General features: G+C 39.2%; 2 protein-coding genes and 1 long non-coding RNA gene across 4 annotated transcripts in view; 2 read left to right on the top strand and 1 right to left on the bottom strand.

Annotated features, from left to right (window-relative positions):
* slc25a37 (solute carrier family 25 member 37) lies at positions 1 to 17,598 on the top strand. 2 transcript variants are annotated; one of them, XM_057832517.1, is made up of 4 exons: positions 1 to 314; positions 6,603 to 6,831; positions 7,922 to 7,978; positions 13,407 to 17,597. In XM_057832517.1, the coding sequence occupies exons 1-4, from the start codon at positions 120 to 122 to the stop codon at positions 13,931 to 13,933; spliced, it is 1,008 nt and encodes a 335-aa protein (XP_057688500.1). In that variant the 5' UTR covers positions 1 to 119; the 3' UTR covers positions 13,934 to 17,597. The 2 variants fall into 2 exon arrangements, with proteins under 2 accessions (XP_057688500.1, XP_057688501.1); XM_057832518.1 differs by lacking the exon at positions 1 to 314 and adding an exon at positions 334 to 2,487 and having other exon boundaries at positions 13,407 to 17,598.
* On the bottom strand, positions 11,162 to 27,997 carry LOC130913709 (uncharacterized). Its single transcript, XR_009062805.1, has 3 exons — positions 27,638 to 27,997; positions 22,593 to 22,679; positions 11,162 to 11,765 (listed from the first exon to the last, which is right to left on the bottom strand). It is a non-coding gene; the product is annotated as an uncharacterized LOC130913709 (long non-coding RNA).
* The window catches only part of nkx2.7 (NK2 transcription factor related 7), a 31,117-nt gene continuing 30,110 nt past the window's right edge, over positions 26,993 to 27,999 (top strand). The window contains exon 1 of the mRNA XM_057832521.1: positions 26,993 to 27,240. Within this exon, the coding sequence (XP_057688504.1) occupies positions 27,189 to 27,240 (52 nt within the window). The 5' untranslated portion in view covers positions 26,993 to 27,188. The remainder of the gene's footprint in view (positions 27,241 to 27,999) is intronic.

Here is a 27,999-nt window from a genome sequence, read left to right as displayed (position 1 = left end):
CTCTGCTCCAGTGAGTGGTGACGACTCACGATGTTGTGGCTGCGGCTGTCCACGCTGTTGAGAAGTACCTGAGAAGCGGTCCTTCCTCAGCGTCCTGGGAGGGGGCAGGCTCGCTACGCATGGAGTTGAGCTCGGAGCCTGTGCTGGCCCCGCTGGAGATGTCGCAGACGGCAAGCCAGGGCGGCGAGGCCACTCCCGGCGACGGCGACTACGAGAGTTTACCGCCTCATGTCTCGGTGACGACGCACATGACAGCGGGCGCAGTGGCTGGCGTCCTGGAGCACACGGTCATGTACCCCGTGGACTCCGTCAAGGTAACGGACGCACAATTACCACACCTCCGAGGCACACCACTCCACTCTAACAACTAAACTATTAATTCAACTCAAAAGCCCCGCTGACGGCTGCTTGGTTTGGTCGGCTACCACAGTACAGTACTTAGCTAACATTGTTAGCTATAAATTGTTCAACCTGCTTTACCACACTTAGCTTGTGATGTTGAGCTTATTTTAGAAGTCGAGCTGAGGGAGACCGCGTTGATGTTGATGGCATTAGCAAACCTCAATTTCTAAATTCATTTCACCAAATCACTTTGCTCATTTGACAATTTAGCCTCATTCAGGAAGGCAACAAAGTTTTTGACAAGCTTAAGGTGAAACATAGGAGCAAAACTCATTGTCATTGCCTGCCATTGACAACGATGTACGTCCAATTCACTTTAACTGGGAGGACTGGCTGTGAATTCCCATCTTGCAGTGAACAATCATTGGTAGCCCTCCCAATCAAAATTGATTAGACGTCTAACGCCGTCAATGGCAGCCAACTATCGAACAATTTATTTTTAGCTTTTTGTTGTTGTTGTTAAACTCAAAAACTCAAAAACTTACAAAAACAATGCCTTCTTCCTTACGAGGCTGATTTGTTCAGTGACTACTCTTAACTCAAATCACTTGTATCTCAAATTGACTTGTCCAGTGATTGATCCAGCCTAAACATTTCTTTATGTCGTTAATGAACTTTCACTGTCATTGCCAGCGATAGACATTAAATCTATTTAAACTGAATGAGCTGGCATTGATGACGGCAATAGATGTCCAATCCAATTTGACTGGGGGGCTGGCAACAATCGGTTAATTAAAAGTTTGAACTTGGTTTTAACTAGGTTTATTTTGATGGTAAAAATGATAAAACGTTATTGCAAACTGCTCTATTTTGAAACCAAAAATGCCTAGATCCAGTGGCCAGTGTCCGGTATCGCAGGCCTTTTCAAACACTTCCGGGACTTCATTTTGTAAGACAGGAAGGTGGGCCGTTGATTTTAACTCTTTCACTGCCAATGATGGTTATAAATGTCCAACCCCTTTGAACTTTGGGCGTGACGGCAAATGAAAGAATGCTCATTCATTCCATGTTCAATTGGATTGAACGTCTACTAGTGACTAATTTAAATTCACAGCAGAAGGACGAAAAGAGATGATTAGGCATCTGTCATCGTCATCGGAACTAAAGAACAGCTGCTTATTTTCAAAATTTGTCAGCAAATAAGCGTGAAGTCATGCCTGCTGTATCATGACATCTCATTTATATGTGACAGGAAACTTCAAACTTTTTTCTGTTTGGTAGAAGGTGTGACGTGTAAGAGATGTAAGAAGGCATATTTTAAGTCACAGAATAACCAAAAATGGATTCTAAACCAACTTAAATTGAAGTTCAATTTAGCGTATTTTTTTTTGCGCTCAAGTCAAGGCAAAGTTTCTGATTTTGGTCAATTTTCTCCTTTAAGGAAATACAAATGGCAATGAGATTACAGTTATCCCTTGCTACTTCGCGCCCTCAGTCCATCACGGATTTTTTTCCAGTTAAAAAATAAATATAGATGAGCTGTCCTGAGCCGATTGGGTAGTCTCACTCTCCCTTCCTTCCTCCCTCCCTAGTCTTTGATGGTCAGGCAGTCTACTGGATTTGCTTATTAAAGGTAATGATGATTGACAGACAGTTACGCTTTGATCTTGCCAGAGGCGCTGGTAAGCTAAGACTTTAAAGACCAAATGTGAAGTAAGGTTGGCCAACCATGTTTTTGAATAATATCAATGGATTTTCGTAATTTTTTTTTAACGCAACCCTTCCAGATTCTTTGTTTAACCCATAGCAATGCCCTTGACAACTAAAATGCTTTTCTTCGACAATCTTCGGAAATCTTCGGAAATTACGTCACACAGAGAACTGTGTGGGAAGTCTGCTATAGAACAGTATTGTTGCATTGCTTCTCGGTAAGATGCCACGGCGGTGTGTGGCGATGTATTGTTTTGAATCTAAAGAAAACTTGTATGAGTGGCCAAAGGATAGCAGGGCACGTAAATGGACATCTTTCGTTCGCACGAAGCGAATGAATTTCACGCCATCATTGAGTAGTGTTCTCTGGTGGAAACACTTTGAAGATGCCTGGTTCCTCAACCGGTCTGCTTATGATCAAGGATTTGCCAAAAAGTAAGTGTGATTTTTGGATAGATGACTGATGACTTATTCAAAGCAGAGCTGTCAACTGTTGTGGAATGAACAGTAGAAGGTTGCGACACTAGCCGAAAAGTAACTCGAGGCAAAACCCCGATCGTGTTGTGAAATGAACAGTAGAAGCTAGCGATGTTAGCCCAAAGCTAACTCGTGGCAATCCCCGATCATAGTTGTACTGAGTTTATTTTGCCTCCACTTATAAGTTGGTCAAAACGTTTAATAGCAATAGTAGGTGGATTATTTACCTGACATGTTTCGGCGAACACTTCTGCATTCGTCAGAGGGTCAGAAGGCGGAAGTGTTCGCCGAAACATGTCAGGTAAATAAAAGCTAACGTCGCTAGCTTCTACTGTTCATTCCGCAGCATGATCGGAGATTCGTCAAAACTTTTCGTCAAAACTTTTCTTTTATCCCAGGCAATAGTAGGTGGTTTATTTACATGACATGTTTCGGCGAACGCTTCCGCGTTTGTCAGAGGGTCCGAAGGCGGAAGCGTTCGCCGAAACATGTCAGGTAAATAAACAACCTAATATTGCCTGGGATAAAAGAAAAGTTTTGACGAATCCCCGATCATGTTGTGGAATGAACAGTAGAAGCTAGCGACGTTAGCTTTTATCTCGAGACAAACCCCAATCGATGCTATTCATATCAGCGATGAGTAAGAATGTAAAAAATAAAATTATGTGCAAAGGCCTGCATCTTCAAATCATGAAAATAATAACAGCTTATATTTTACCAATCTTGTAATCTCGATGGGTCTTGTCCCAGTCCATGTCAGGTCATGTGGGCACATTGTTTGCATCCTGATTAGCGTCTGGCTAACACATGTAAGGTCCAACATAAACTTCCAACCTCCTCCTCTTCCTCCAACTCTTCAAAAACTTGGATTTTCTCACTTGTGCTCGATCTATCCCTTTTATCGCTGTTTAAATCATTGTTTGAAGGGCTTTGTATGGCGGCCGTATGGAGCGCTGCCATTGCTGTGCTCTGTGTGACGTATCACTTCCGGGTTCGTCCCCTTTCAGGCTCGACCTTCGGAAACGCGATTGTTTTGTCAAATATACAACATATAAATTATTTTTCATGCTTTATTTGTTGAACAATGTTTAATTACTTTAATTTTGAACCGATTTGGCATTTTATGAAATATCTTCACATTTGGTCTTTAAAGCGCCGCATGCGTCAAAATTGTTTAAAATGTTAAACAGTTGCTGTGGCAAGTCATTGTGTGTAGGTGAGCAGCTTGAGTGGACTCGCACAATGAAGCATTTCATAAAGACAAGGATTTTAAAACGTTTTTAATCGATTTGGCATCTATATTTTTTCTTGTTCAAATATAATTCGGTGGGACAGTCACATGTTTAAAACATCATGATTATTACATTTGAAGTGCTTAAAAACAATTTATTAGTGTGTGTGTATATATATATATATATATATATATATTATATTTTGAGTTAAAAATAGTGAAAAAACATGTAATATGTATCTCTTTCCAAAGATAAATATGAATAAATATATTGAACACGCAAATATTTTTCCACTTATCGTAGTAGGTTCTGGCCCTCATTAACAGCGAAAAATGAGGGATCACTGTAATAAGTTTTGGTATTTGAACCACTCTCATAATTTCCGCTGATACTAAATAAGCTTGTTCAAACAGTGAAATTAGTAGCAAGTTTCCTGTTTCTGTTATCAAGTTAGTTATAGTATAAACCCGAAAGTCTAACAATCATTTCCATGATTGGGTCAAGGGTGCTAGCCACTGTGACGCTAATTTGTTAAATTTAAGATACAGGTATGTTTTGAACTATCATGTCATACTTACACTTTCAACAAGTATGACAAAATGTTAGTTTTTTTCTTTGACAAGGAGCAACTTACCTATATTTTATAATTGAAATTTATCGTGAAGACAATTTTATTTGCAATAATTGTGCTAAATGTAGATTTGCAAACTCCATTTAGCAATAGGCTACAAGAACAATAGCACCTTTTTTTTGTCTTGGCAAACTGTCCTCTATTACTCAAACTACTTTTGTCATTTCCTCTTGAGCATATTTGGACTTTTCTCTCAAACGCTGCAACATTTTAGCTCATTTCTGCTGTCAGTAAATGTTAGGTGTGTTTATTTGGAGACCTCCCAAGATATCAGATGGGGCGCACCTTACTTTGTGCGCTTATCTATGCTACACACTCTTGAAATCGACCTTGCACAGCGAAGGGTGTGAGCACGACATCGCCCTTTTAATGTGTAGTATTGATTAGGAAAGTACCCAGACACGGGCTGCTACTACTACAACTTTCACGTAGTTTATATTCTGCATTGAGTGTACATTCAGAGTATTCTAATGACCAATCACTAGCTTTGGGTGAGTGTACATTCAGAGTATTCTAATGACCAATCACTAGCTTTGGGAAATAGTGACGAACAATGTGATTTGTGCGGCGCAAATTGACACGCGTCAACAAAAGCCAAGATTTGTGTTGCTTCAACTGTATTAAACGGAAGCGCAATTGTACATTTCGACTTTATTGTGAACATGAAAAGGAAGGAAACGCATTAGAACATGCCGAGGAAGATAGACCGGGCCTATCTTCCCAGCCAGCGCCGCTCCATCTCCCCACAAATAAAAACAGGCTTTGTGCTGTGCAGACAACTTGGCACGCTGGACTAAAACAAAACGTCGCTTCGGCCTTGTCCAACAGACAATCGTCCCTCCAACTAAAGAGCACTCAGTTGTCACAACCATGCGAGTGCTTTTTTGGCAACAATACATACTGAAAGTAGGGGTGTAACAGTACATACAGGTCACGGTTTGGTATGTACCTCGTCACAGGGGAAAATAGGCCCATTTTTGTTGTCTTTTCCTCCTGCCGAGGTGTTGCTTTTTTAACGGGGGGGTCTTTCTTACGTAATAAAAAAATCCTTACCGTCTCACATTAAATTTCCTTTCTCGCGCAACATTAATTTTATATCAATCCGGAATTGACGAAAGCGAAGGTTTAGTGTCTCCAATTTTAATACATTTAAATTACTTTTGTCAACACAATGCCATTTCACTTATTGTTTTGTGTTGATAGTTTTAACATATTTTAGTTGAGGAACATGTTTTTTTCAGTTTAGTTTTCATCATTTCATTTGTTTTCATCAAAGCTATACCATACTAATTTTTTTGTTGTTTTAAGTTACTTTTCTACTCAATTCATGCTCTTCATGTTCTTGTGTAGTCCCTGAGGACTACACAAGAGTACTTGTACTAGAATTTTACCTAAGACTGCCCCAAAAGCTCTTTTTCTTCCCTTTAATAGTGAGTCGTCACGTCAATCACGCGCCTATGAACATCCAACGGGCGTTCCTGCGGCAGCAGAGTTGTTTCACCCAGCCGCCGCTTCATCTCCGCTTGGCAAAAACCAATTGTCTAATCCACTCAAAAGGTGCTACTAACAATAACCACTTCAGACGTGAGCATGCTGCTGAAGGACATGACACGTTCGCATCACTACACCAATAAATACACCGAATTTAGTTGCTATTGCCACCTGTGGGAGATGGTTTGAGGAAACCCATCACAATCAAATCATCAGGTTTAGCACGCCTGCTTTGCTATTGTTGGCTCTTTGAAAATTGCTGAGACAAAATGCAACTTCAAAAAGGCAAACGTAAGTTCTTATTCCTCATTAAAAACACATTAACATTAACAAAAAAAAATAACCAATAAAAGCATGAAATATTCCCGACCAAAAAAATGGCACTTTGTTCTGGTATTTGAGTTGAGCAAAAGTTTTGATTTGTTTTTTTGCCCGGCATAAAAAATGCGGGTCTGAAGGGGTTAAACAATCATTTTTGGTGTTTTTACATTTATTTTGCTGACTTGATGGGCCAAACGCTCATTGCTTTATGTTCGTGCTCGTACAAGCGTGCGTGCCATGCACGAGCTTAACACAGGCTGCAGTTACGCTTTCGGCGGGAGGTGGCAGCTGCGAGTGCAAAAAGCGGCATTAATGATGACAAACTAAAAATTTAAATTAGAAGGATGAAAACAGCCACAAGATTAGATGTCTGTCATCATGCCTTTTTATGTTCCCAGACGAGAATGCAGAGCCTGCAGCCGGACCCCAATGCCCGATATAGAGGTGTGTACGAAGCCCTGAGAAGGATCATCCGTACAGAGGGTTTCTTCCGACCGCTAAGGGGCCTCAACATTACCATAATGGGCGCCGGTCCCGCCCATGCACTCTACTTCGCCTGCTATGAACGGGTCAAGCACTCACTCAGCGACGTCATTAAAAGCGGAGGAAACAGCCACCTGGCTAACGGTACAAAACAATTAAATTTGTTCACTTTCAACAATCCGTTTGTATTCACCTATATGTTTGGTCGATAACATCATTCGAGTTACATTTAACGTCTTCATCAGTAAAAGAACCAAAGAGAAATATTATTATTACTCTGCTGCTCAGAAAATAAAAGGAATACTAGTATAACACGTTGTAGACCTGAATGATGAAATATTTTATTGAAAACTTTGTTTTTTCCATACTTGAATGTGCTGACAAAAAAGTCACACAAAAATTATCCATGAAAACCAAATGTATCAACCCATAGAGGTCTTAATTTGGAGTTATACTCAAAATTAAAGTGTAAAAACACTGATCCAACTGTGCCTCTGTTGGCCTGTATGACCTCCCTACAAAGCTTTGGCATACTCCTGATGAGGTGTCTGATGTTCTACTGAGGGATCTTTTCCCAGATCTGGGCCAGGGAATCACTGAGCTCCTGGACAGTCTGAGGAGCAACCTAGCGGCTTGTAGGAAATTCCCTGGAAAGCTGAACAGGGACGTAGAAGGTCCTTAAACCCTCAGCAGGATCAGTATCTGCTCCTTTGTTCAAGGAGGAATAGAATGAGCTCTGCCAGAGCCCTATAAAATGACCTCCAGCAGGCCACTGGTGTGAATGTGTCTTACCAAACAATTAGAAACAGGCTCCGTGAAGATGGCCTGATGGCCCGCCGTCTTGTAGTGAGCCATGTGCTCACTGCCCAGCACTGTAGAGCTCGATTGACATTTGCCATAGACCACCAAAATTTGCACTACTACTGAGCCTCATTTTGACTTGTTTAAATGACATTAAATCAAAGGTGGATCAGCCTGTAGTGTTTTTCCACTTTTATTTTGAGTATAACCCAAAATCTAGACCTCCATGGGTTGATACATTTGATTTTCGTGGATAATTTTTGTGTGATTTTGTTGTCAGCACATTCAAATATGGAAAGAACAAAGTATTTAATAAAAATATTTCATTCATTCATATCAACAATGTGTTACTTTATTGTTCCCTTCATCTTTCTTGGCAGTGTATAAAATTCAATTTCCATAAAATTGTTGATTAAAAAAGACTTTTTTTAAGGTGTTGCAGGCAGTGTGGCCACTGTACTCCACGATGCTGTCATGAACCCTGCTGAAGGTAAGCTCAACAAAACATGATACAAAACTCAGTTCTGATAGAATTATAAATCCCTGTCAATTTTTAAAATATCTTGATACAAAACTGATCCAAAATTTTAGTTGCTTTTATTTAAATCATTATAACATTTTATATCTTTGTTCAGGACTTTTTTTGTTGGCCTTGGATATTAAATAAACATTGAACAGAACTAAATCCTCATTTGAGTGAAGTTTAAAAAAAATAATAATAATAATTTAGTCGGTGAGTGTTATTCCCGCAAGTGGTATAGATGGCAATCTGGTGCAAGTTCAATTCTTGGGTGCACAGCCCATAGTGTTGGATGAGTCAAACCATTGAACAGATGTACTGTGTAATTAGGATCCACCAGGAGTTTGATTGTTTACTCTGTTGTGCCGCTAGCCTAGAGGGCAGCACCTATTGTATTGTTTTTATGCAATAAATTAATGTGTTTTTTCATTTCAAAGTATGAAGGCTATGATAGCACTTTTTTTCCAAACGGGGTCAGACATTGCATACATCCTGAGCCACTTTCAAGCATTACCAGTACTTGTTTTACAAAAGCATAAAAAATATCAATCTCAGTCTTAGCAGAAATAAAATTAATACCAACATTCATTCATTTTCAATTTCATTAAAATTGATAATAAACCTGATAATGCCATTAGATCTTGTGATTTTGATGAATGTTTCGAATTTTAAGTATTGTTTTTGAGTTTTCTTTATAGACATGAGGTAATTTTCACTCAAATATCAAACTTCTTATATTCAAAGGCGCTATCTTTTTTTGCACTCAATGGCCTCCAAAGAGGCTGTGTTGTGCACACTTGCAGATAACACATATATTTGACGAAAAGGAAAAAGTGTTGCAGTAAAGTCGGAATGATCAACTTGTTTTTCGTAGAAAGAATATAGGCCTCTGATATGATCATTGTCATATCTTTGTTTGAGATGGAAGTTATTCGTTTAGCCCATCGCTAGCATATTGTGTAATGTGTTAGCATTAGTGGCCTATTGCCTAATGTGTTTGTTCAACATGCAACATGCCGTTTGCTCTATTTTGTGGGTGTTCTTTGTGAGATTCAATAAGCGGCTTGGATTGAGCATATCTACTTCTTTTAAGGAATTTTTCTCGATAAGGCTGCTAGGGCTGTAGCTGTCGATTATTTAGATAATCGATTAATCTATCGATTGGTTGGTTTGAATAATCAAGTAATCGGATTACAAGCATTTAATGCATTGCAGAATACCTTATAGGAGCTGTAAAACAAAGAAAAAGTGTTTAGGATTGCAATAACATTTATTTTGACCTGCCAAGATTGCACTTTCGAAAGAGCGTTAAATGCGAATACAAAATAAAATACCTGAGTGTTACTTCAAATGATGTAGAATAGCACTTTCATTTTACAAGAGCAAGAAATGCATTTAAAAATAAAATACCCGAGCTTTGCCTCAAACGTTATAAAAAATGACTAAATGCTGATATAAGTACCGCATTGGCCCGAATATAAGACGGCCTTGATTAGAAGGCGACCCCTCTTTTTGAAGACTGAAGTTTGAAAAAAGACTTTGAACACCAAATGAATTTATATACAGAAAATAATTACAGTACATCCGAAACAAATGATTCTAACAATTAAAGATGCACGATAATACCGGTTACTGATAATTATCGGCCGATAATGGCAATTATGACGTCACACCAATAATAGAGATTTTAAAAAATTCAACCGATAATGCAATTTGATAATTCTATACTTTATTTTGCCTTCAAATGTGTGCAACCGACACAGTTTTGTCGAATTCTGGGCCGGCAACCCAACTCCTCCGAAAGGTATTTTTTGTGCAATTAAGTAATTAATTTGTAAGCATTATGAAATTATGAATATTAATTAATATACAATGATTCGACGTTGGAATTTACTACTTGCTCACATTTGATGTGGAAAAAGTAGCGATAAATTGTATTTTTGCACAGTAACATTTCCTCTTTTTTATAATTTGTATATATGTATATCTTTTCAATAGTTATCGACTTGACATTATCGGTTATCGGCTGGAAGGAGGAGGTGATTATTGGTTATCGGTATCGGTTGAAAAATGCATTGTCGTGCATCACTAATAACTATATTTGAGAGAAAAATCATGTTATTTTGCCTCATTCTAATCTTATTATCTGAACATTAAAATATGTAAACTAAAGTGCAATCACATTAAAAAAAGAATGGCTTCTGGTTTCTGAAATGCAAATAAACCAGTTTATTGTGATAAAACAACAAAATTGCAATAACTGCATTAACCCTTGAGAGTCGAAGGACGCGCCGGCGCGTCCTCAGCGCACGTCGTCTTTGAAGCGCCCTCACGTTTTAATTACGTCACCCACATGCCGTTGGTTGGTCTCGTTTTAAAGTGCGGAAGTTTCAATCGACCAACTAAAACGTGAGATATTGTCATTTAAGTTTGATAGTTTTATTGTCATCTCAAAAAAACATTAAAACGCTGCATGGATCATTTGTTTATGTCTATATTTCGATCATTTCTTGTCCTTTTTCAAAACGGAAGCTCCATGAAAAAAACACAAATCACACGAACCCTTTCGAAGTCACAGTGGAAACACAAAATGCGTTTTTTTTTTTTTTTTTATAAATAAAACTGCCGTGCGAGGTTCCACCGAACGAGAGGGAGGAGTGTTCTGAAGCAGCGAGGTGGCGACCGACGGCCGTTTGGATCAAGCAGCGACTTTGTGTGACTTTGAGAATGAACGGAAAACTAAATTTAGCGCAAGCAATTGTGCTTTTTGATCAACTTGAGGAAGAGGATGGTCTAAATTCGTCATCATCGTCTTCTTCGGAAGAGTCCTTGAGTGAAGATAGTGACGGATTGAACACGTGGGTGACGCCATCGACGAGCAGAGGTAAGCAAACTCACATTTTTTTTTTTTTTGTAATGCTGAAAAAGTTTCTTTTGAAAGTTTCTTTTGATATTGCAAGACAAAGTTAATTTTGATGCAATATAAGTGTGTGTTTGTGTATATAATAATAAAATGTGCATATCAGATCAAAGTCGTACGTGCACTGTGTGTATCCCAGGCAGGAATTTATAATTTGTGTTCTTCTTTCTATATGAAGATTAGGGATGTAGCACATATTCATCAGTTATGGTATTGCTATGGTATTCTTTCTATTGTCATACATATAGATTTCCATTATTATTTATTGCTGTATATATTTTTATTTTATACTTTATTATTTTCATAAATACTGACTTTTTTTTCATGTACATTTATAGTGACAATGAAAAATCTACATTCACTGCCCGAATGGAAAGAGGACGAGGGAGAAGGGGTCATCATGGAAGAGCGATGAGATGTCAGCGGAGGAGAGGCTGGAGAAGTCAGCGCGGCAGAAGCCGATCACCACTGGCTCAGCCTGCACCTGTGCCATGGAGCACAGAGCAAGACACAGACACTGCCCCACAGTGCAGCCGGTTCACACCCCGGAGACCACCAGGACCTCAGGTGAATCGTGAACATGCATACACCCCAAAAGAACTTTTTGACCTGTTCTTCACCTCATCGACAATGATGAATATGTGCAAACACACAAACCAGTATGGCAGAGTCCGAAAAGAGATTGGGAAAAAGTTTGTGTGGACAGACACTACAGCGGAGGAGCTTGAAAAATTTATTGGACTCCTCTTGTACATGTCTTTGGTTTCACTTCCAACTGTGCAAGATTATTGGAAGGCAAGGAATTCCAGGACGAAACAGCTTTTCGGAGTGGCATGCCTGAAAAAAATTTAACTTGTTTATTGTAAATATTTTTGAAAATACTTTTTTTTCCAATGCTATATTTTTTTTTTCCCCCCACAATCAGTCTTCTCAATTTGTGTATATAAATGTGTGTTCAAGAAGCTTCATTGTGTGTACATAGTTTTCATCAGGTGATGGGCCGCAATACCTAAACTCATAAAGAGATGGCTTCTAAACACTTTTTGTGTTAGATGGTATATATTTTTTCACTGTTCTTCACTGTTTGGTCTGCTGTATATAACCTGTTTTGACTAGAGCATGTATAAAAGCAAAAAACGCCTATGGCTATACCTGTTGTTTATGTTGAATTGTCAAATATAAGACTATTTATTCTAAATTTTTTTGGTTGAATGTTCATCCTAACATGTTGAATAAATATTATAAAGTTTCAAAACGGTTCGTTACGCATGTTTGGTTGTCAATTGGACATCAATATTAAAAATTTTCACAAAACGATTTTGGCATTTTTGGTCTTTTTGGGCCCAAAATGATGATTTATAATTGGTCAGTGAAGGAAACAACAGTTCAGACATGAAGTTCAAGGTGTCACAAAAAAAGGGACCAAACCAGGCCATCGTAAACAGTTCTTTCTTTGAAATATAAAGGCAACTTCAAAGGCATGCAAAATCAGACAAAATAGGCCCATACCTTAAAGGGTTAACTATCTTGGAAACATCTGAATAAGGAAAAACATTGCAATAAAATGAGAGTAGCTGAGATCTATCATGACAGAACATCGCTTCAATGATATCTGGCGCCATCTAGCGTCATGAATGGGGAGAGTAGCTGAGATTTGTCATGACAGAACATCGCTTCAATGATGCCTGGTGCCATCTAGCGTCGTGAATTGGTATACTGTCTAGACCGCGAATATAAGACGACCCCCTCTTTTTTCAGGCTTATTTCAATGCAAAAAACGCTGTCTTATATTCGGGCCAATACGTTACAACAAAAGAACAATTGGCTAACTTGCATAGCAAAAGTCCGCTAGCTTAAATGCTACAATAAAATGTAAAAAAAAAAAAGAATATATATATATATATATATATATATTTTTTTTTTTTTTTTTTTTAAGACAAAGCTCTTAACAAATTGTTCAAGCACATATTCCCACAAAAACTGCTAAATATACATCTAAACTAAATAACGAATACATAAACAAGCATCTTAGCTAAAACAAAACCTTAACAGGGAGCAGCTGGATTCAGCCATGTTAGATGAGTTATGTCATATTTGTTGCCACTAGAGGGCAGTATTTCACCCAAATATTTCAAACTAAATGCAAACACATTCAAAACAACCATTACCACGCCACTATAATAAGGCGAATCCTCGAAGCAGCAAAATTTGATCAGAGGCTTTAATCAAATTACTCGAGTTAATCGATTAATCGTTGCAGCACTATAAGCAACGACACACTCAATTATTTAGTATGTGACACTCATGAAGGTGCATCCAATATCGGGGGGGGGGGGGGGGGGGGGGTTTCGAACATATAATTTAATTTTTAAGTTTATTTCATTTAGCCATATAAATTGATTAACAGGAGATGAGCTCGGTCACAAAACTCAATCTTGATCTAAGCTTCCAAAATGTTTTTCTGTCATTATGTCTCAGTGGTGAAGCAGAGGATGCAAATGTACAATTCTCCCTATCGTGGACTTTGGGACTGCGTTCGCATGGTGACGCGCACGGAGGGCGCAGGCGCCTTCTACCGCAGCTACAGCACGCAGCTGACCATGAACATCCCCTTCCAGGCCGTTCACTTCATCACCTACGAGACCATGCAAGAGTGGCTCAATCCCCACAGACACTACCACCCCGGCACGCACATCGTGTCCGGGGCGGCGGCCGGCGCCATCTCGGCCGCTGTCACCACGCCGCTCGACGTGTGCAAAACTCTGCTCAACACGCAGGAGAACGTGGCGCTCAGCTCCGTGAACATCAGCGGACATTTGTCAGGGATGGCTAACACTTTTAGGACAGTGTACAAGCTCGGCGGGTTGCCGGCTTTCTTCAAAGGAGTACAGGCTCGAGTGATTTACCAGATGCCTTCCACCGCCATCGCCTGGTCCGTGTACGAGTTCTTCAAGTACTTCCTGACTCAGCAGGAGGCGAGACGCACTTCCTGGAACCCAAAATGAATGCGGCCACTCTGATGTTCGAGGAAGTAGCCGAGCTCATACACGGCTCGTTGTTGGTACGCTGACGTCTGCGCAGATGTTTGTTTGCCAATGACGTCGACGCTCAAGGGCAAAAGAATTAAGGACAAATTCACACAGTCAACTTTCAACATTCTTCCTTACACACCCGGCCACATATTTCAAATGTTTTTAATATTTATTTATTTGTGTGGCTTGTACTTTCAGAAGGAAGCAACATTTATTTGTTTGACCTACAGTATGTGTGTATTTATGAGAAGCTAGCAGAAACTCAGCTTTTTTTCCAACACTAATAGGAAAATTCCACTCAAACTTCCAAGTGCCTCTTTTGCATAGCAAATCTTGCTCCATATTTTTTTTCTGAACCGAAAAGCTTTTATTTACTTTTATTTACTCAGTGTGAAACCTGGGCATCTTGTATAGAAGTAGGTATCATTACATTCCCGATTCAAATTAATCCCACTATGTCCAGTTCTTCTCTATATTCTAGTGTATTTCTTAATGAAAGATAGCTTTGCTTATTGTTTCACACCAGAGATCCTCTGAGAGGAAACTGTCTTTACTTCCTTTTTACCACCATTTGTTAAATTTTGACCAGTTCTTAGTTCGCATCTTTTAAAAATCTTTGCCATCGCTGTCACCGTTATAGTTTTACTAGATAGTGGCTGGCCCCTTACCTCTTACGCATTACTAATCAAAGTAATTACTTCCGATATAACATGATATGAATACAGACCATTTGACAGCAGAAACTCGGCAACGGCACTTTTGTAGATTCCTTTTCAAAAAATTGTTTACATCAATTGGGTGAAAGTGCATGATTTTCTATGGCACACCGGACACTACGCCACACAGTTGTTGGGGAAAAACACTTGATTATTACACTCCAGGTGAGATCAAATGTAAAGCTAGACACTTAGAAAAGAAAATTACTCGTATTGTGCATTAAATTACAAAAAAATGTGTCAGTCTCTGGAGGGCCGTTAGCTTAATCCTAATGTACTATGGTCGAAGCCATTGTATAAAAATTACCAGTTGAAAGAAAACCAATAACATTAAAACCAATTTTAAAAAATCATGGTGTCAAGATTGGACGATATACACTACCGTTCATAAGTTGGTGGTCTAAGCGACCCCCAACTTTTGAACCGTAGTGTACATAATGAAAAATCCCATATGATACACTACGGTTCAAAAGTTTGGGGTCACTTGTTACCCAAACTTTTGAACGGTAGTGTAATTTTTTTTCGTCTTTTCGGCATAATCGCCTAACCCTGCGTCCAATCCATTTGAACTGGTAACCGAATGTTCACTGACAGCCCTTCCAGTACAAGTGGACTGGATATCACCGTTAATGGCAGCCAACTTGCTTCAACGGCACCTCTGCTGGTAGAAATCGAGTACAGAGCTCCATTTTGCCTCCGTTGTTACAAGGCTAGTGGTTAGCCTATCCTAAAGTTCTGAGGTTTAGGGTACGAATTCTGGCTTCCTGTCACTGTATTCCAAAAATATGAAATTCAGCTTAATTGTTCATTCACGTGAATGGTTGTCTAAATGTACCCAGTCTGTAGTGCACAAGATGCAAGGCAGCTATTGGAGGCCTGAACATGGCTGTTGGTCTTTCTTGTCCTTGTACATAAATCAGATTCGATATCAAATATAAAGTTAACATTTTACTCATCGCCTTTCACTCCTCTGCTTTAAAGATTCCTCCATCTTTAGATGGAAAAAGCCACATTGAAGTGTTTACGCTCAATGTATTCAAGCCACCAAAGACGTTGTATTGTACAACTGCTATTTTTCTATACATCTGCTTTTAAAACGGAACCCTCATCCATGCCATTATTCCTCCTGAGGTTTATTTTTTTGTATGTTTACAACCACACTGTGGTGACAACCTCATATCAGTTCCTGGCTAAACATTGTTTCAAATCTGGATGGCGTCTTTTTTTTTTTTGGTTTATAATCTGCCCACACAGTCAGTGGCAGTTGAAGAGGAACCATTTGGTTTTGTAGGTTTTCGATGGATGTGTTCAATAATGGATTTTATTTTTTAAAATCATTTTATACGGACTTTGTCATAGTTGTGCTTGCAAGTTTCCCTTGAGCTGACAGGAACTTTTACTTTGAGCTTTTTATATGCATTTGCGTCATCCATGTTTTATGAGGTAGTCATGTGTGTTTAACCCAATTGAAGAAATATGCTTGCCAAAGGTCTAGGTCACTCGAAACCTTCAATACACGTCACAGCACCAAATAGTGGCTGGCGTGTGCTTGTGTGCATATATCTATATTTTTACTTGTAAATATGTTTTGCTCTTTACGCACAAATAACGGCAGTGGAATAACCATGCCTACATTTAATAAATTTGACAATGCTGCTACAGCATGTAACACTGGAGTTGAAATAAACATGAGAAATGGTGAGAATTGTATCAACTGTTTGTTTTCCTTAATCAGAACCTCAGCCAAGATTTTCAAAAATGTAAACAAAAATCCACAATTCCCTAAATTGTCTAATCTATGTTAGTCCGTATAGTGCCAGCAGGGGGCAGTATTGAACTAAATTGTAATCTGGGTTGTGTTTATAAACTGAAACGAAAACCACTTGGATTGACCTGGGTCTAATTTAAAATGTATGTCGCTTGACCTGATCTGGTTCATAATAGACCGTGACTAACGTCATACACTAACATGACTTCAAACATAAACAACACCTGAATGAATCTTAACTATATTTTCCCCTCTTTTAACTGCGTTTAAAATGTATCCACTTCTCTTAGATCTTTACTACATACTATCTTTAGACCACTTTTTTAGGGATTGACATGACCATAGCTTTGTCACGAGCACAACCATTTTACTAAAATACAACACCTGTATGAAATATGTCAATATTGAAATTGCAAAAATTTTTAAAAAGTATTATATCGTATACGGACACACTAGGGGTGTGTACCTCTTGATAAGTTACCATTTGATGATCTCACGATATTGCAATACAGTACAACAATTATCAATACATGGGTTAGGAAATCATTCTAGGATATTCTACAAAACAACTCATAACCAAAAAAAACTATTTTTATTCTTTGAATTGGAATAAGTATCACGAGTCCAATCTCCCTCCCTCTTCAAACGGATTGGATGTCTATGGCCGTCAGAATGGAGGACCAAACGGCACAGAATGAATTATATAAATACATCTTTAAATAAATTCTTAAATGTGTCATTAATTCACAGTGGTGAAATGTAACGAAGGAAAAATACTTAGTTACTGTGCTGAAGTACATTTTTGTGTGTCTGTACTTTACTTGAGTACAAATATGAAGTGGTACGATTTACTTCACTACATTTTACAGCACGTATCTGTACTTTTTACTCCAGTGCTTTTCAGATTGCTTTTGTTTGTTTTCTTTTTTCTCAGTGTGAATTCACAATTTAGTTTTCATGCCTCCGGAGCGAGTACAATACGAGTACAAGCAAGATTAGGTAGCTGAACAAGATATTGACCAATAAAAACCAACGGTGAGAGCAGTGCGCCTTCAGATGCGTGCTGCACACTATTGTACAGTAGGTGGCAGTGTGCATCTTATAGTGGTATGTACAGTATACATTATAAATTTTTGCATCAGGAGAAAATACTCTTACTTTTTACAAGTAAAGTCCATTTTAAAGCAAGTTCTTTTGTACTTGAGTAATTTTTTTCTCATTTGTATTTTCACTTAAGTATTTTTTTATGCACCTGTATCAGTATTTTTACATAGGTTGTTAAAAAAAAAAAGAGTACTTCATCCACCACTATTAATTCAGTACTTCTTGAATAGTAGATCCCTTTAAAGACATTACACCCCAATCACATTGGATAAGATGATTTTTTTCAGCAAAAACGTGCCGAATATTGCCAACAATCGTCCCCTTATCAGTGTTACTTCAGTAAACCAGGGAGTACTGTTAGCATCATATAAAGTGGCCTAGCAAGTTGCTCAGTACAAAATAACCCCACACCATACCAGAGGAACTGATACTGCCTACAGCTAAAGTAAAAACTGTCCCTCTGTCCAATGAAACTGTCGTTTTTGTTCTATTTATTGTTCTTTCGGTCAAATTGTTTGGTATATTGTCCTCATGAGTTAATGTTGCTAATCAATTAGAATTTATTATTATTTATTGATTTTATTAAGTTTTATTTTTCAGTATCAAATGGTCAAAAAATGTACTTTGAGTTTATTTTTACAGTTTGTTACAGTTAGGTTTTGTTTTGTTTTTTTCAATTCAGGCAAATTGGTGTACTTTCAAGTCTTTTTCTGTTACAAATAAAACAATGTTAAGTTATTCTTTATTTTAAGTAGATTTAATTTTTTTCTTTAATATTAAAATGGACACAATGTTATGCTGAGGTGTAATTAATTTTATAGACAAATTGTACTATTTACAGTGACGGCTGAGAGTTGGGGCAAAATTTTTAAGTCTTCCTGGTGTGACAGAAAGTAATTGAGAAGCTCTGCAATAATTAAAATGGGAGTTAAATAAACGTGTCATTAAATGTGTCATTATTTAAAATACTAGTCCATTTAATGTTTAATAAAATGTTAAAAAAAAAAAAAAACCATTTCACTATTATTATTATGGACATGTGTTGCAGCACTTAATCAATTTCTTTCATCTGCCCAACTCACCCATCAAAGCCAGTGGGCGGGACTAACCCCTGATTGGATACCCAGCACATTAAAGAGCATACGACAGGAGAAAAAAAATCTTAAATAGCATTATTATGTGAATTAGAATCATATTTTGAGACGATTCGACTATATACAACAATTTAGCAAAGCGCAGATGACGAGAAATTAGTCTTTTAATCTGCCGGTTAGCCACGCCTACCATTATAGGGCTCTAGCATCCCCAACAGGTGGATGGCGTCAGCGGGTGACTGGGCTCATCGGTTTTTCTATTCAGCCCATTAAGGGGGAATTATTCAGAACAAGGAAAACGCGACGAAGAGAGCCGCAAAATGTCATTGTTTCAGTCTCTCTACTCCAATATTTTTACAGGATATCCTTTTTATCCAAGTATTTTTCCCCAAAAGCTAAATAAATGGCTTGAGAAGGACCAGTCAGCCCCTCGAGGGGCAACTATTCACAACGAGGAAAACGCGACAAAGAGAGCAGCAAAATGTCATTGTTTCTGTCTCTTTACTTCAATATTTTTACAGGATTTTCTTTTTTTTTTCTTTGTATTTTCCCCAATTGCTAAATAAATGGCATGGTCATGACAAATAACAGCCTTGTGCTAAATGGGATATGAAATGATAAAAATGCACTTATTCAGGACGACATGGCAAAATAATAATGGTCAAAACTGTCGACTTCACCTTTACTGTCACACCTCCCGAACGATATTTTATGTCACTTAAATCTAGGCTTGTCCCTTGAATTAAGGCACGATCCGTTTTTGGGAATTAAAATTTGCGTTCTGTATTGAACCAACACGGAATATATATATGAATAGATACGTTTCTATGCATTGTAGGAGTTTTGGGGATGTCCCTTTTTCTTCCCGGCTGTACAGCATTGGGCACGAGGGGGGCATCCCGTATTTCCATTTCTGAAAGGGGGCAACCCTACCTAAATTGGACATATGTCATTCCCTTCCTCTGCTTCGGAGAATGTAAACAAACCAAGAGGCGTGACAGCTAGCCGACATGCTAACCCAAACCAAGTGAGGTTTCAAAGTCTTCGAAGCGGAAAATCATACATAACTAGCCCGGATTATTTGAGATGACGACTGGGTTGTCGATTGTCTTTGCGGATCGGCAAACCGCCTGGCGGAGAGCAATTTACAGTTCGTTCCCGGAGGAGGGCGGCTGCAGTTGTTGTGCAGCTAACCTGCAGCTAATGTGCATGTGGAGAGCTTTTTACATGCCTATCAATGATCAAACATAAGTAGTCCTTTATTTAAAGAAAGTTTGTAGTGTTTACTTTGTAATCGCTGTATTCGTATTTGACATAATACAAAAACAAGATGTTTACTCACTTCCTCGTAAGTCCAATGGTCCCACAGTAGTCGGGCTTGTTTTGGCTAATATCCACGGTGAATGGGAACCTTTTGAAACTCCAAAAAGGCGCACACGCCTCTCCCTCATAAAGCAAGATTTTTCTGCAGCCGTCTGGCTGGCGTGATGCGAAAAATAAACGTATTAATTCGCAAAATCAGCTGAATCCTTAGTCCTCATACACAACAGTACGGCTGTTTAGTGAAGAGGACGCCTTCACCCGTACACGTCACAGCGCCCTCCTCCTCAATGCAAGACCGAAGCCGGAAGTCACTCATTTTCATGGCGCGAGATTAAAAAAAAACTAAATAAATATAGCGATCGCTTCCACACACATCCAAGCGGTCCATATCATTCAGGAGCATAAAATACCGCGTGTATTATGAAATAAACATGCTTTTTCGTGTCACATGCACTTTAAGCCAAGACGGGTGGATTTTAGATAAATGATCGATGCAGAGCCAGAGACACGCTAGGTAGCGCTTCCTTTACTCTGGTCACTTTCAATCTGGCTTTCAGTATATCTATATCTATATCTATAGTTTGAAGCAAGCACACTTGGCGTCTTTTTAGTAGAAGTCTTTTCTATTACCAAAATGTGTAAAATACCTGATTCACATAACCTGAGATTTCTTCAAGTACTGAACCAAACGAAGGAGCACATTTCAAACTGTCACATGACGAGACTTCGAACCAGCTTAAAACTGGTTTGACTCGCTTGATACTTGGATCACATGAACGTGAACCAGCATCAAAATTCAGCCTCATGCCTTGATTACGGATAAAAAATGACCTGGGACTGCATCTCACTGCTTGAGACATGGACTTAAGATTCGGGATCAACCAGAAACATGTGCTATACTTCACACAAAACCTCAGTCTTCCTTGAAACTTGGACCACATGCCCCTTAAATGACCTCACTATCCTCATAATTATTCTGTTAGTGGTTCCTCTTGTACTGGCTGTCACTTATTGGACTGTTTACAAGGAGGTGGATCCTTGCAATTTTGCCACTATGGAAAAACAAGCCCGATCTGATGTTCTTATCAGAATACAGACAGTAGCGAGCTTTATTCTGAACCAGCATGTCCCAGCACACGTACACAGGTGGTGCAGAAAATTTGTCCCTGATGTGTCCGTGATCATGTTGTTTATCAGAGACTCACAATGGACGCTCATGTCTCGTGTCCTTGTCGGCTTCATCTGCAGTCCATTTGCTTGGCTACTTTATGTCTTTATACCCAAGATAAGAACTGGAAAATGACAACAACCTCTTCTCTCAACGCATGCTGGTCTTAACACACAAACATCCACGCGACGATAGCTATTGGATGCACTGGATGCAAAAGTATGTCCACTGGCTCTCTCTGCGTGGAAACATGGGGGATCCAGTTACATTATCCAAGGAAGTTTATGATAGTGGATGGATGATGAGGGCTGGTTCAAAACTGCTTATCAGGTCCACCAAATTTGTCAGACAGTCACGGCACATTGCAGCACTGACAAAGGCTTCCTTTGTGGTCAGATTTGGTTTTCTTCTTATTCCTTGATGAAGATCTGCCGAGCCTTCAAAGACTTGTTTAACCCCTCATTGGGCACTCATGCATGGAAAGAGATTTGATGAATTAAAGGGGGAAAAAACACTAAATATAAAGATCGGCATATGAAAGACGATTGTATTTAAGTATGCAAATTGACAATTTCTTAAACCTTTGATTATGGAGGAAATAAATGTTTAAACCCCAAAAAATGACGAGTGTAGCCATTTAATGATTTGAGTTTTACCCACAGACAAACATTTTTTGACTCGAACAGGTGTATGGATTAAAGGGCAGATGAAGGTTCAATTCGCTGTTTCAAAATTAAAAAAATTGTATTAACCGCACAGTTTTTGAGTTCACTGCCATAGCAACACCTTAGCAATGAGGGATGCGCCTCGCTGCCGGCCGCTACCTGATGATGTAATTTACAGAAAACCTGGCCAACACTCCAATACAGAAGTATAGTACTACGCTATCCTCTCCATATATTGCAAAGATTTTCTGGATTTTACTTGTGAGATTCATCAGACCATCTCGATGCGTAGCGATTAATTGCTCACACGAAGGCTCGAGACTATCAGTGGCCCAAAAAAAAGAGTCAAGCGGAAGAAATTCTCCCCGGCATTTCAGTGACGATAGTTTTGAAAGCCTAGGAGAATAAAACCTTGGTTTTTCAAAAATGTAAGTAGACCCTTACTGGCTTTTCTCATTTTAAAATTTATGCAATTCTGTTGATATAGGAGGGCAAATCCTAGTACCTGTTTGTTGAAGCCTGACCTGTTTTTGTTGTTGTTGCTGGCCTGTCATAAGTAGATTGGACAGGTGACAGGTCGTCTATTCATGTGAATTTAATACATTTCTCACTAGATCTATATAACTTCCCGTCTGTTTTTTGCAATTACGGATAATTACAGTGGGGAGAACAAGTATTTGATACACTGCCAATGATTGGCAGTGTATCAAATACTTGTTCTCCCCACTGTATATCACAGAATGACAGGGAAAAAAAGGTTAGGAGAGAAATCACAATGCAAGACATAGGCTTACCAGTTTTCCTTTCATGAAGTGTCGAGCCGCCAATCGGCGTCATCACCACCATCTGTCTTGCCGAGCAAATGGTTGTCGTCTGACACCCTAGGTACAAAGGTAAGATGATACGCGGAGCTGTAATATGCTGTTTCAGGGGTAAAATATATGCACGCACACACACACATGCATTTCCATTACTTAAGACGGGGGTCAGCAGCCCGTGTTTTGAGAGCCTCATGCTGCTCTTTAGCACTGCCCTAGTGGCTCCCTGGAGCATTTTCAAAAATGATTGAAAATGGAAAAAGATTGTTGAGGGAAGTATATTTTGGTTTTGATATTATTTCTGTAGGAGGACAAAAATGACACAAACATTCTTAACGTTTTCCAATGCTGAAAAATCTTTAAAATAAATATAAATTTCAACATTTCTATCAACGAAGATTTGCATCATAGCTTACGACAAATGTTTCTATCAGCAGGGCGGGACGCCATTCAGGTGGCCATTGTAAATAAACCGGCAGCCGAATATCCATTTGGGATTGACAGAAAAAGTGCAATTCCTTTATTTCTGAAGAACTTAGAGGAGCGCAAACTGCTAAATGTTTTGTTGCAACCCAGGAGATAATAAAGCATGCAAAACCGTTCACAGATGGTGAGTACATGAAGGAGACATTCATCAACATATCAGAACACCTACAGTATTTGCAGACTTCAAAAACAAAACTGAGATAATAATAATAATAATGCATTTTATTTATAATGCGCTTTACATTTGAAAAACAAATCTCAAAGTGCACATTGCCAAAAAAGAAAAATAATAATAAATAAAATAAATAAAAGACTAAGAATAAAAGAGTAAAAGCAAAACAGACACAAGCACAGATAAAATCAGATACCAATCAGATAAAAGTAAGACAGTCAAATAAAATTAGCGAGAATAAGCTTTTATAAAAAGGTGAGTTTTTAGTCCTTTTTTAAATGCATCCACCGTCTGTGGAGCTCTGAGGTGGTCTGGTAGGGCGTTCCACAGATGGGGAGCAGCAGCTACAAAGGCCCTGTCGCGCCCGGATAAGGGGCATGTTATGCACGCACCATTATGTTTTATGAAACCTCCAAATAAAAACGACATCATAAATCAAATTTCTTTATTACATTTCTATAATTTCATAAAAGCAATGAAACAATTCATTAATAATGTAATGAAACTTAAAGTGCCTGTGACACGAAAAAGCATGTTTATTTCATAATACACGCAGTATTTTATGCCCCTGAATGATATGGGCCGCTTGGATGTGTGTGGAAGCGATCGCTATTTTTATTTAGTTTTTTGAATCCCGCGGCATGAAAATGAGTGACTTCCGGCTTCGGTCTTGCATTGAGGAGGAGGGCGCTGTGACGTGTACGGTAGAAGACGTCCTCTTCACGCTACAGTGTACTGTTGTGTATGAGGACGAAGGATTCAGCTGATTTTGCGGATTAATACGTTTATTTTTCGCATCACGCCAGCCAAACGGCTGCAGAATAATCATTCTATATGAAGGAGAGGCGTATGCGTCTTTTTGGAGTTTCAAAAGGTTCCCATTCACCGTGGATATTTACTGTGGGACCATTGGACTTACGAGGAAGTGAGTTAACATCTTGTTTTGTATTATGTCAAATACGAATACAGCGATTACAAAGTAAACACTACAAACTTCCTTTAAATGAAGGACTACTTACGTTTGATCATTGATAGGCATGTAAAAAGCTCTCCTAATGCTCATTAGCAGCAGCACGTTAGCTCCACAACAACTCCAGCCACCCTCCTCCGGGAACGAACAGTAAATTGCTCTCCGCCGGGCGGTTTGCCGATCCGCAAACACAATCGACAACCGGGTCGTCATGTCAAATAATCCAGGATAGTTATGTGTGATTTTCCGCTTCGAAGACTTTGAAACATCACTCGGTTCGGGTTAGCATGTCGGCTAGCTGTCACGCCTTCTGGTTTGTTTACATTCTCCGAAGCCGGGGAAGGAAAATGACATATGTCCGATTTAGGTGTCATAAAATATCGTTCGGGAGGTGCGACAGTAACGGTGAAGTCGACAGTTTTGACCATTATGGAGTAATTTTGCCATGTCGTCCTGAATAAATGCATTTTTATTATTTCATATTCCATTCAGCACAAGACTGTTATTTGTCATGACCATGCCATTTATTTAGCAATTGGGGAAAATACTTGGATAAAAAGAATATCCTGTAAAAATATTGAAGTAAAGAGACAGAAACAATGGCATTTTGCAGCTCTCTTCGTCACGTTTTCCTCGTTGTGAATAGTTCCCCCTCGACGGGCTGACTGGTCCTTCTCAAGCCATTTATATAGCTATTGGGGAAAAATACTTGGATAAAAAGAATATCCTGTAAAAATATTGGAGTAGAGAGACTGAAACAATGACATATTGCCGCTCTCTTCGTCGCGTTTTCCTCGTTCTGAATAATTCCCCCTCAATGGGCTGAATCGTAAAACCGATGAGCCCAGTCTACCGCTGACGTCATCAACCTGTTGGGGACGCTAAAGCCCTACAATGGTAGGCGTGGCTAACCGGCAGATTAAAAGACTAATTTCTCGTCATCTGTGCTTTGCTAAATTGTTGTATATAGTCGAATCGTCTCAAAATATGATTCTAATTCACATAATAATGCCATTTAAGACTTTTTTCTCGTGTCATATGCTCATACAACAGAGTAGTCACGTGGTGCATTGGATGCACTGCAGAGAAAATAAACATTAAATCATGAAGGCTCATTATGTATTTTTAGCAGACATAGTCGTTTTGATAGTAGGCTAATATAGCTAATACAGATACATACAGCATATGTTGCCTTCATTATTAGGCTTATTTAAGGCTTTTAATTTTTTTGCGGCTCCAGACATTTGTTTTTTGGGTCCAATATGGCTCTTTCAACATTATGGGTTGCCTACCCCTGACTCAAGAGAACATCACATTGACATGTATTTGTTTCTTGGCAAGCACAGCCACTATTGACTTGACCTTTGACCTTGCCAACTCTTAACAAATCTTCACCTTTATCATCATCATGTCATGGAAACTTACTCCTGGACCCCAAAAGGCATATGAGGGCCCCATAAGATGTGATGTTTAAACAGATTGATGACCCCATAACACAGGGATGATCACACACACACTGTGGTGCTCCTTTCTCTTACGCGTTGTCCCTCCCACCTTTATGTGTGTCATGCCCCCCCACCAATCACACGCACATACGTACACAAACACATTTGCAGTAATAGACCCCACTCACATGACGTCACAACCACGCCTCCGCGCCATATTGTCCGTCAGCTCGTCGTGTTTACGCATTACCGCTACGTAAATTCCTCCTATTATGGCGTGTTTTTCTGCTCGTTAACATTAATAATCAAAATGGTGAAGGCGTGTGTGGCGGTTGGTTGCAGTAACAGAGAAGATAGACGGAGAGACTTAAAGTTCTACCGTATTCCGAGAGACCCGTAGAGGAGAGTGAGATGGACTGCTGCAATTCGACGAGAAAACTGGGCACCAAACGATCACCACAGACTATGTAATAGTCATTTTATACCTGGTAAAATGCATTTAGTATATATTTAGAGGGTTTTGGGCTGGTAAGATGCATTTAATATATATTTAGAGGGTTTTGGGCTGACAACCACAATTAAGATCATTGCGAGGCTAATCGCTGACAACATACAGTTTCAAATTCAATATGTTTATTACTTCCGCCATCATTATTTTTTGAATAATATTTAGCTGGTACCAAGTGAAAGAAGCTGGCCTCGTCTACGGATCATTAGTTAAACAGGGATTTTCAAACTTTTTGCAAAGGGGGCCAGATTTGGTGTGGTAAAAATGTGGGGGGCTACCTTGGCTGATTTACGTAGAACAATATATTTAAACAATTTTTAGCAAGCCCTTCTGTGTGTCACATTTGCTTTATTGTTATTTTTTTTAATTCATAATTTCAACAATCTCGCCTTTGTGGCGTTCTCTTTCGACACTCGGGCTTGCGAAATACTGCTGCTGTGAAATTAAACTAGCTTCAAGTTGCTATAATTTCTCGCTGCGTATCTTCCTTGTAATGTTGTCGTACATGTCAGTGTGTCTTTGAAAACAGCAACTGTCTCTTTGCAAATGAGGCAGACACAGTTGTTGCGTATTGTATTGAAGAAATAGTCCAATATCCACCTATCCTTGAAGTGGCGGCCATCGCAGTCAACTTTTTTTTTTTATTGATTGTCGCCATTTTAGAAAATTGAAAGTAAAGGGTCACATGCTTAGAGTGCTGCTCTTAAAGTTTTTCAAAGTTTCGTGAGAATAGGCGGAGTTTCCGTGGACAAGATAGTTGTAGATATCAGGGTAGCAGATGTAAGGCAGAGACGGCGAAGACAGCGGGTCAAGAAATATCGATTTAGGCATCAAATATGGATCTGGCGAATGGATAAACTGAAGCTTTTCCACATAACGCCTTTTATGCAACGCATCCAATGAGTTTACAGCGTCTGAAAGCACCGGGGCTTCCATGAATTGCACTATAAATTGCACGACAAATTAAAACCATTAGGAATACGGATAAACAATGACGGACAATATGGTGGCCGGATACAGCGACACGTCATTGTGTGACGTTGGTGAGTAGGGTCTATAGCAAACATTGCTGGAACTTCTTACCTTTACAACATTGACTTTTATTATGTTTATTTACAATTGACATTAAAACACCTCGTAGTCTGGTTTATAACTGGCAAAAGTCTCAAGTGAAAAGCACCTGTAACGTGTACTGGTAGAGCTGTTTGTGTTTCAAGTTAAGCGTGTGATTCGTTCAATGTTAGTTGTGGAAAAGAAATGCGCCATTAAAAAAACGCGACTTTCTCACATTGCTCGAGTGACCACAGCATGTTTACAACTTGTCACGAAGGGGACACTCTCCCACGTTACACACCCACATCGGGTCTCTCTGTCATTGGTGAGTGAAAATGATGCCCCTTTGTTCTGGTTCTACTGTTGACGGCTTAACGTTCCACTCACCCTCGCAGCGGTGCGGCCGCTTTGGCGCTGTCCCTTTCCCTGTCATATGTGTGTGCCTCGTGGTACTCGTGGGACGACCGTACGGTCTCCGCCATGTTTGCCGTTCAGCCTCTCTCGTTCTTCAAGTGCTCAACTGGCTCTTACCAAGGTTATTATAAATGAGTTCACTGCAGAAAGGTGTAAGGGGGTTGCTGGGCCCACACTCGTGGAAAAATGTATTTAAGTATGACATAGAAGACGATGAGTGACTTTGTTGAGGTGTTTGCAGCTCAACGTTGCGTTCGTAGGAATAATTGACAGAGAATAGGTTTTCTTTCAGCCAAAACTCGGCGTGTTTAATTTCCACCGACATGCGGCTACAT

Source organism: Corythoichthys intestinalis, chromosome 3 (assembly GCF_030265065.1).
Source record: "Corythoichthys intestinalis isolate RoL2023-P3 chromosome 3, ASM3026506v1, whole genome shotgun sequence".
Taxonomy (NCBI): Eukaryota; Metazoa; Chordata; class Actinopteri; order Syngnathiformes; family Syngnathidae; genus Corythoichthys; species Corythoichthys intestinalis.
Note: the sequence above shows the minus strand (reverse complement) of the source record. Positions and strands in the feature narration are given on the sequence as shown.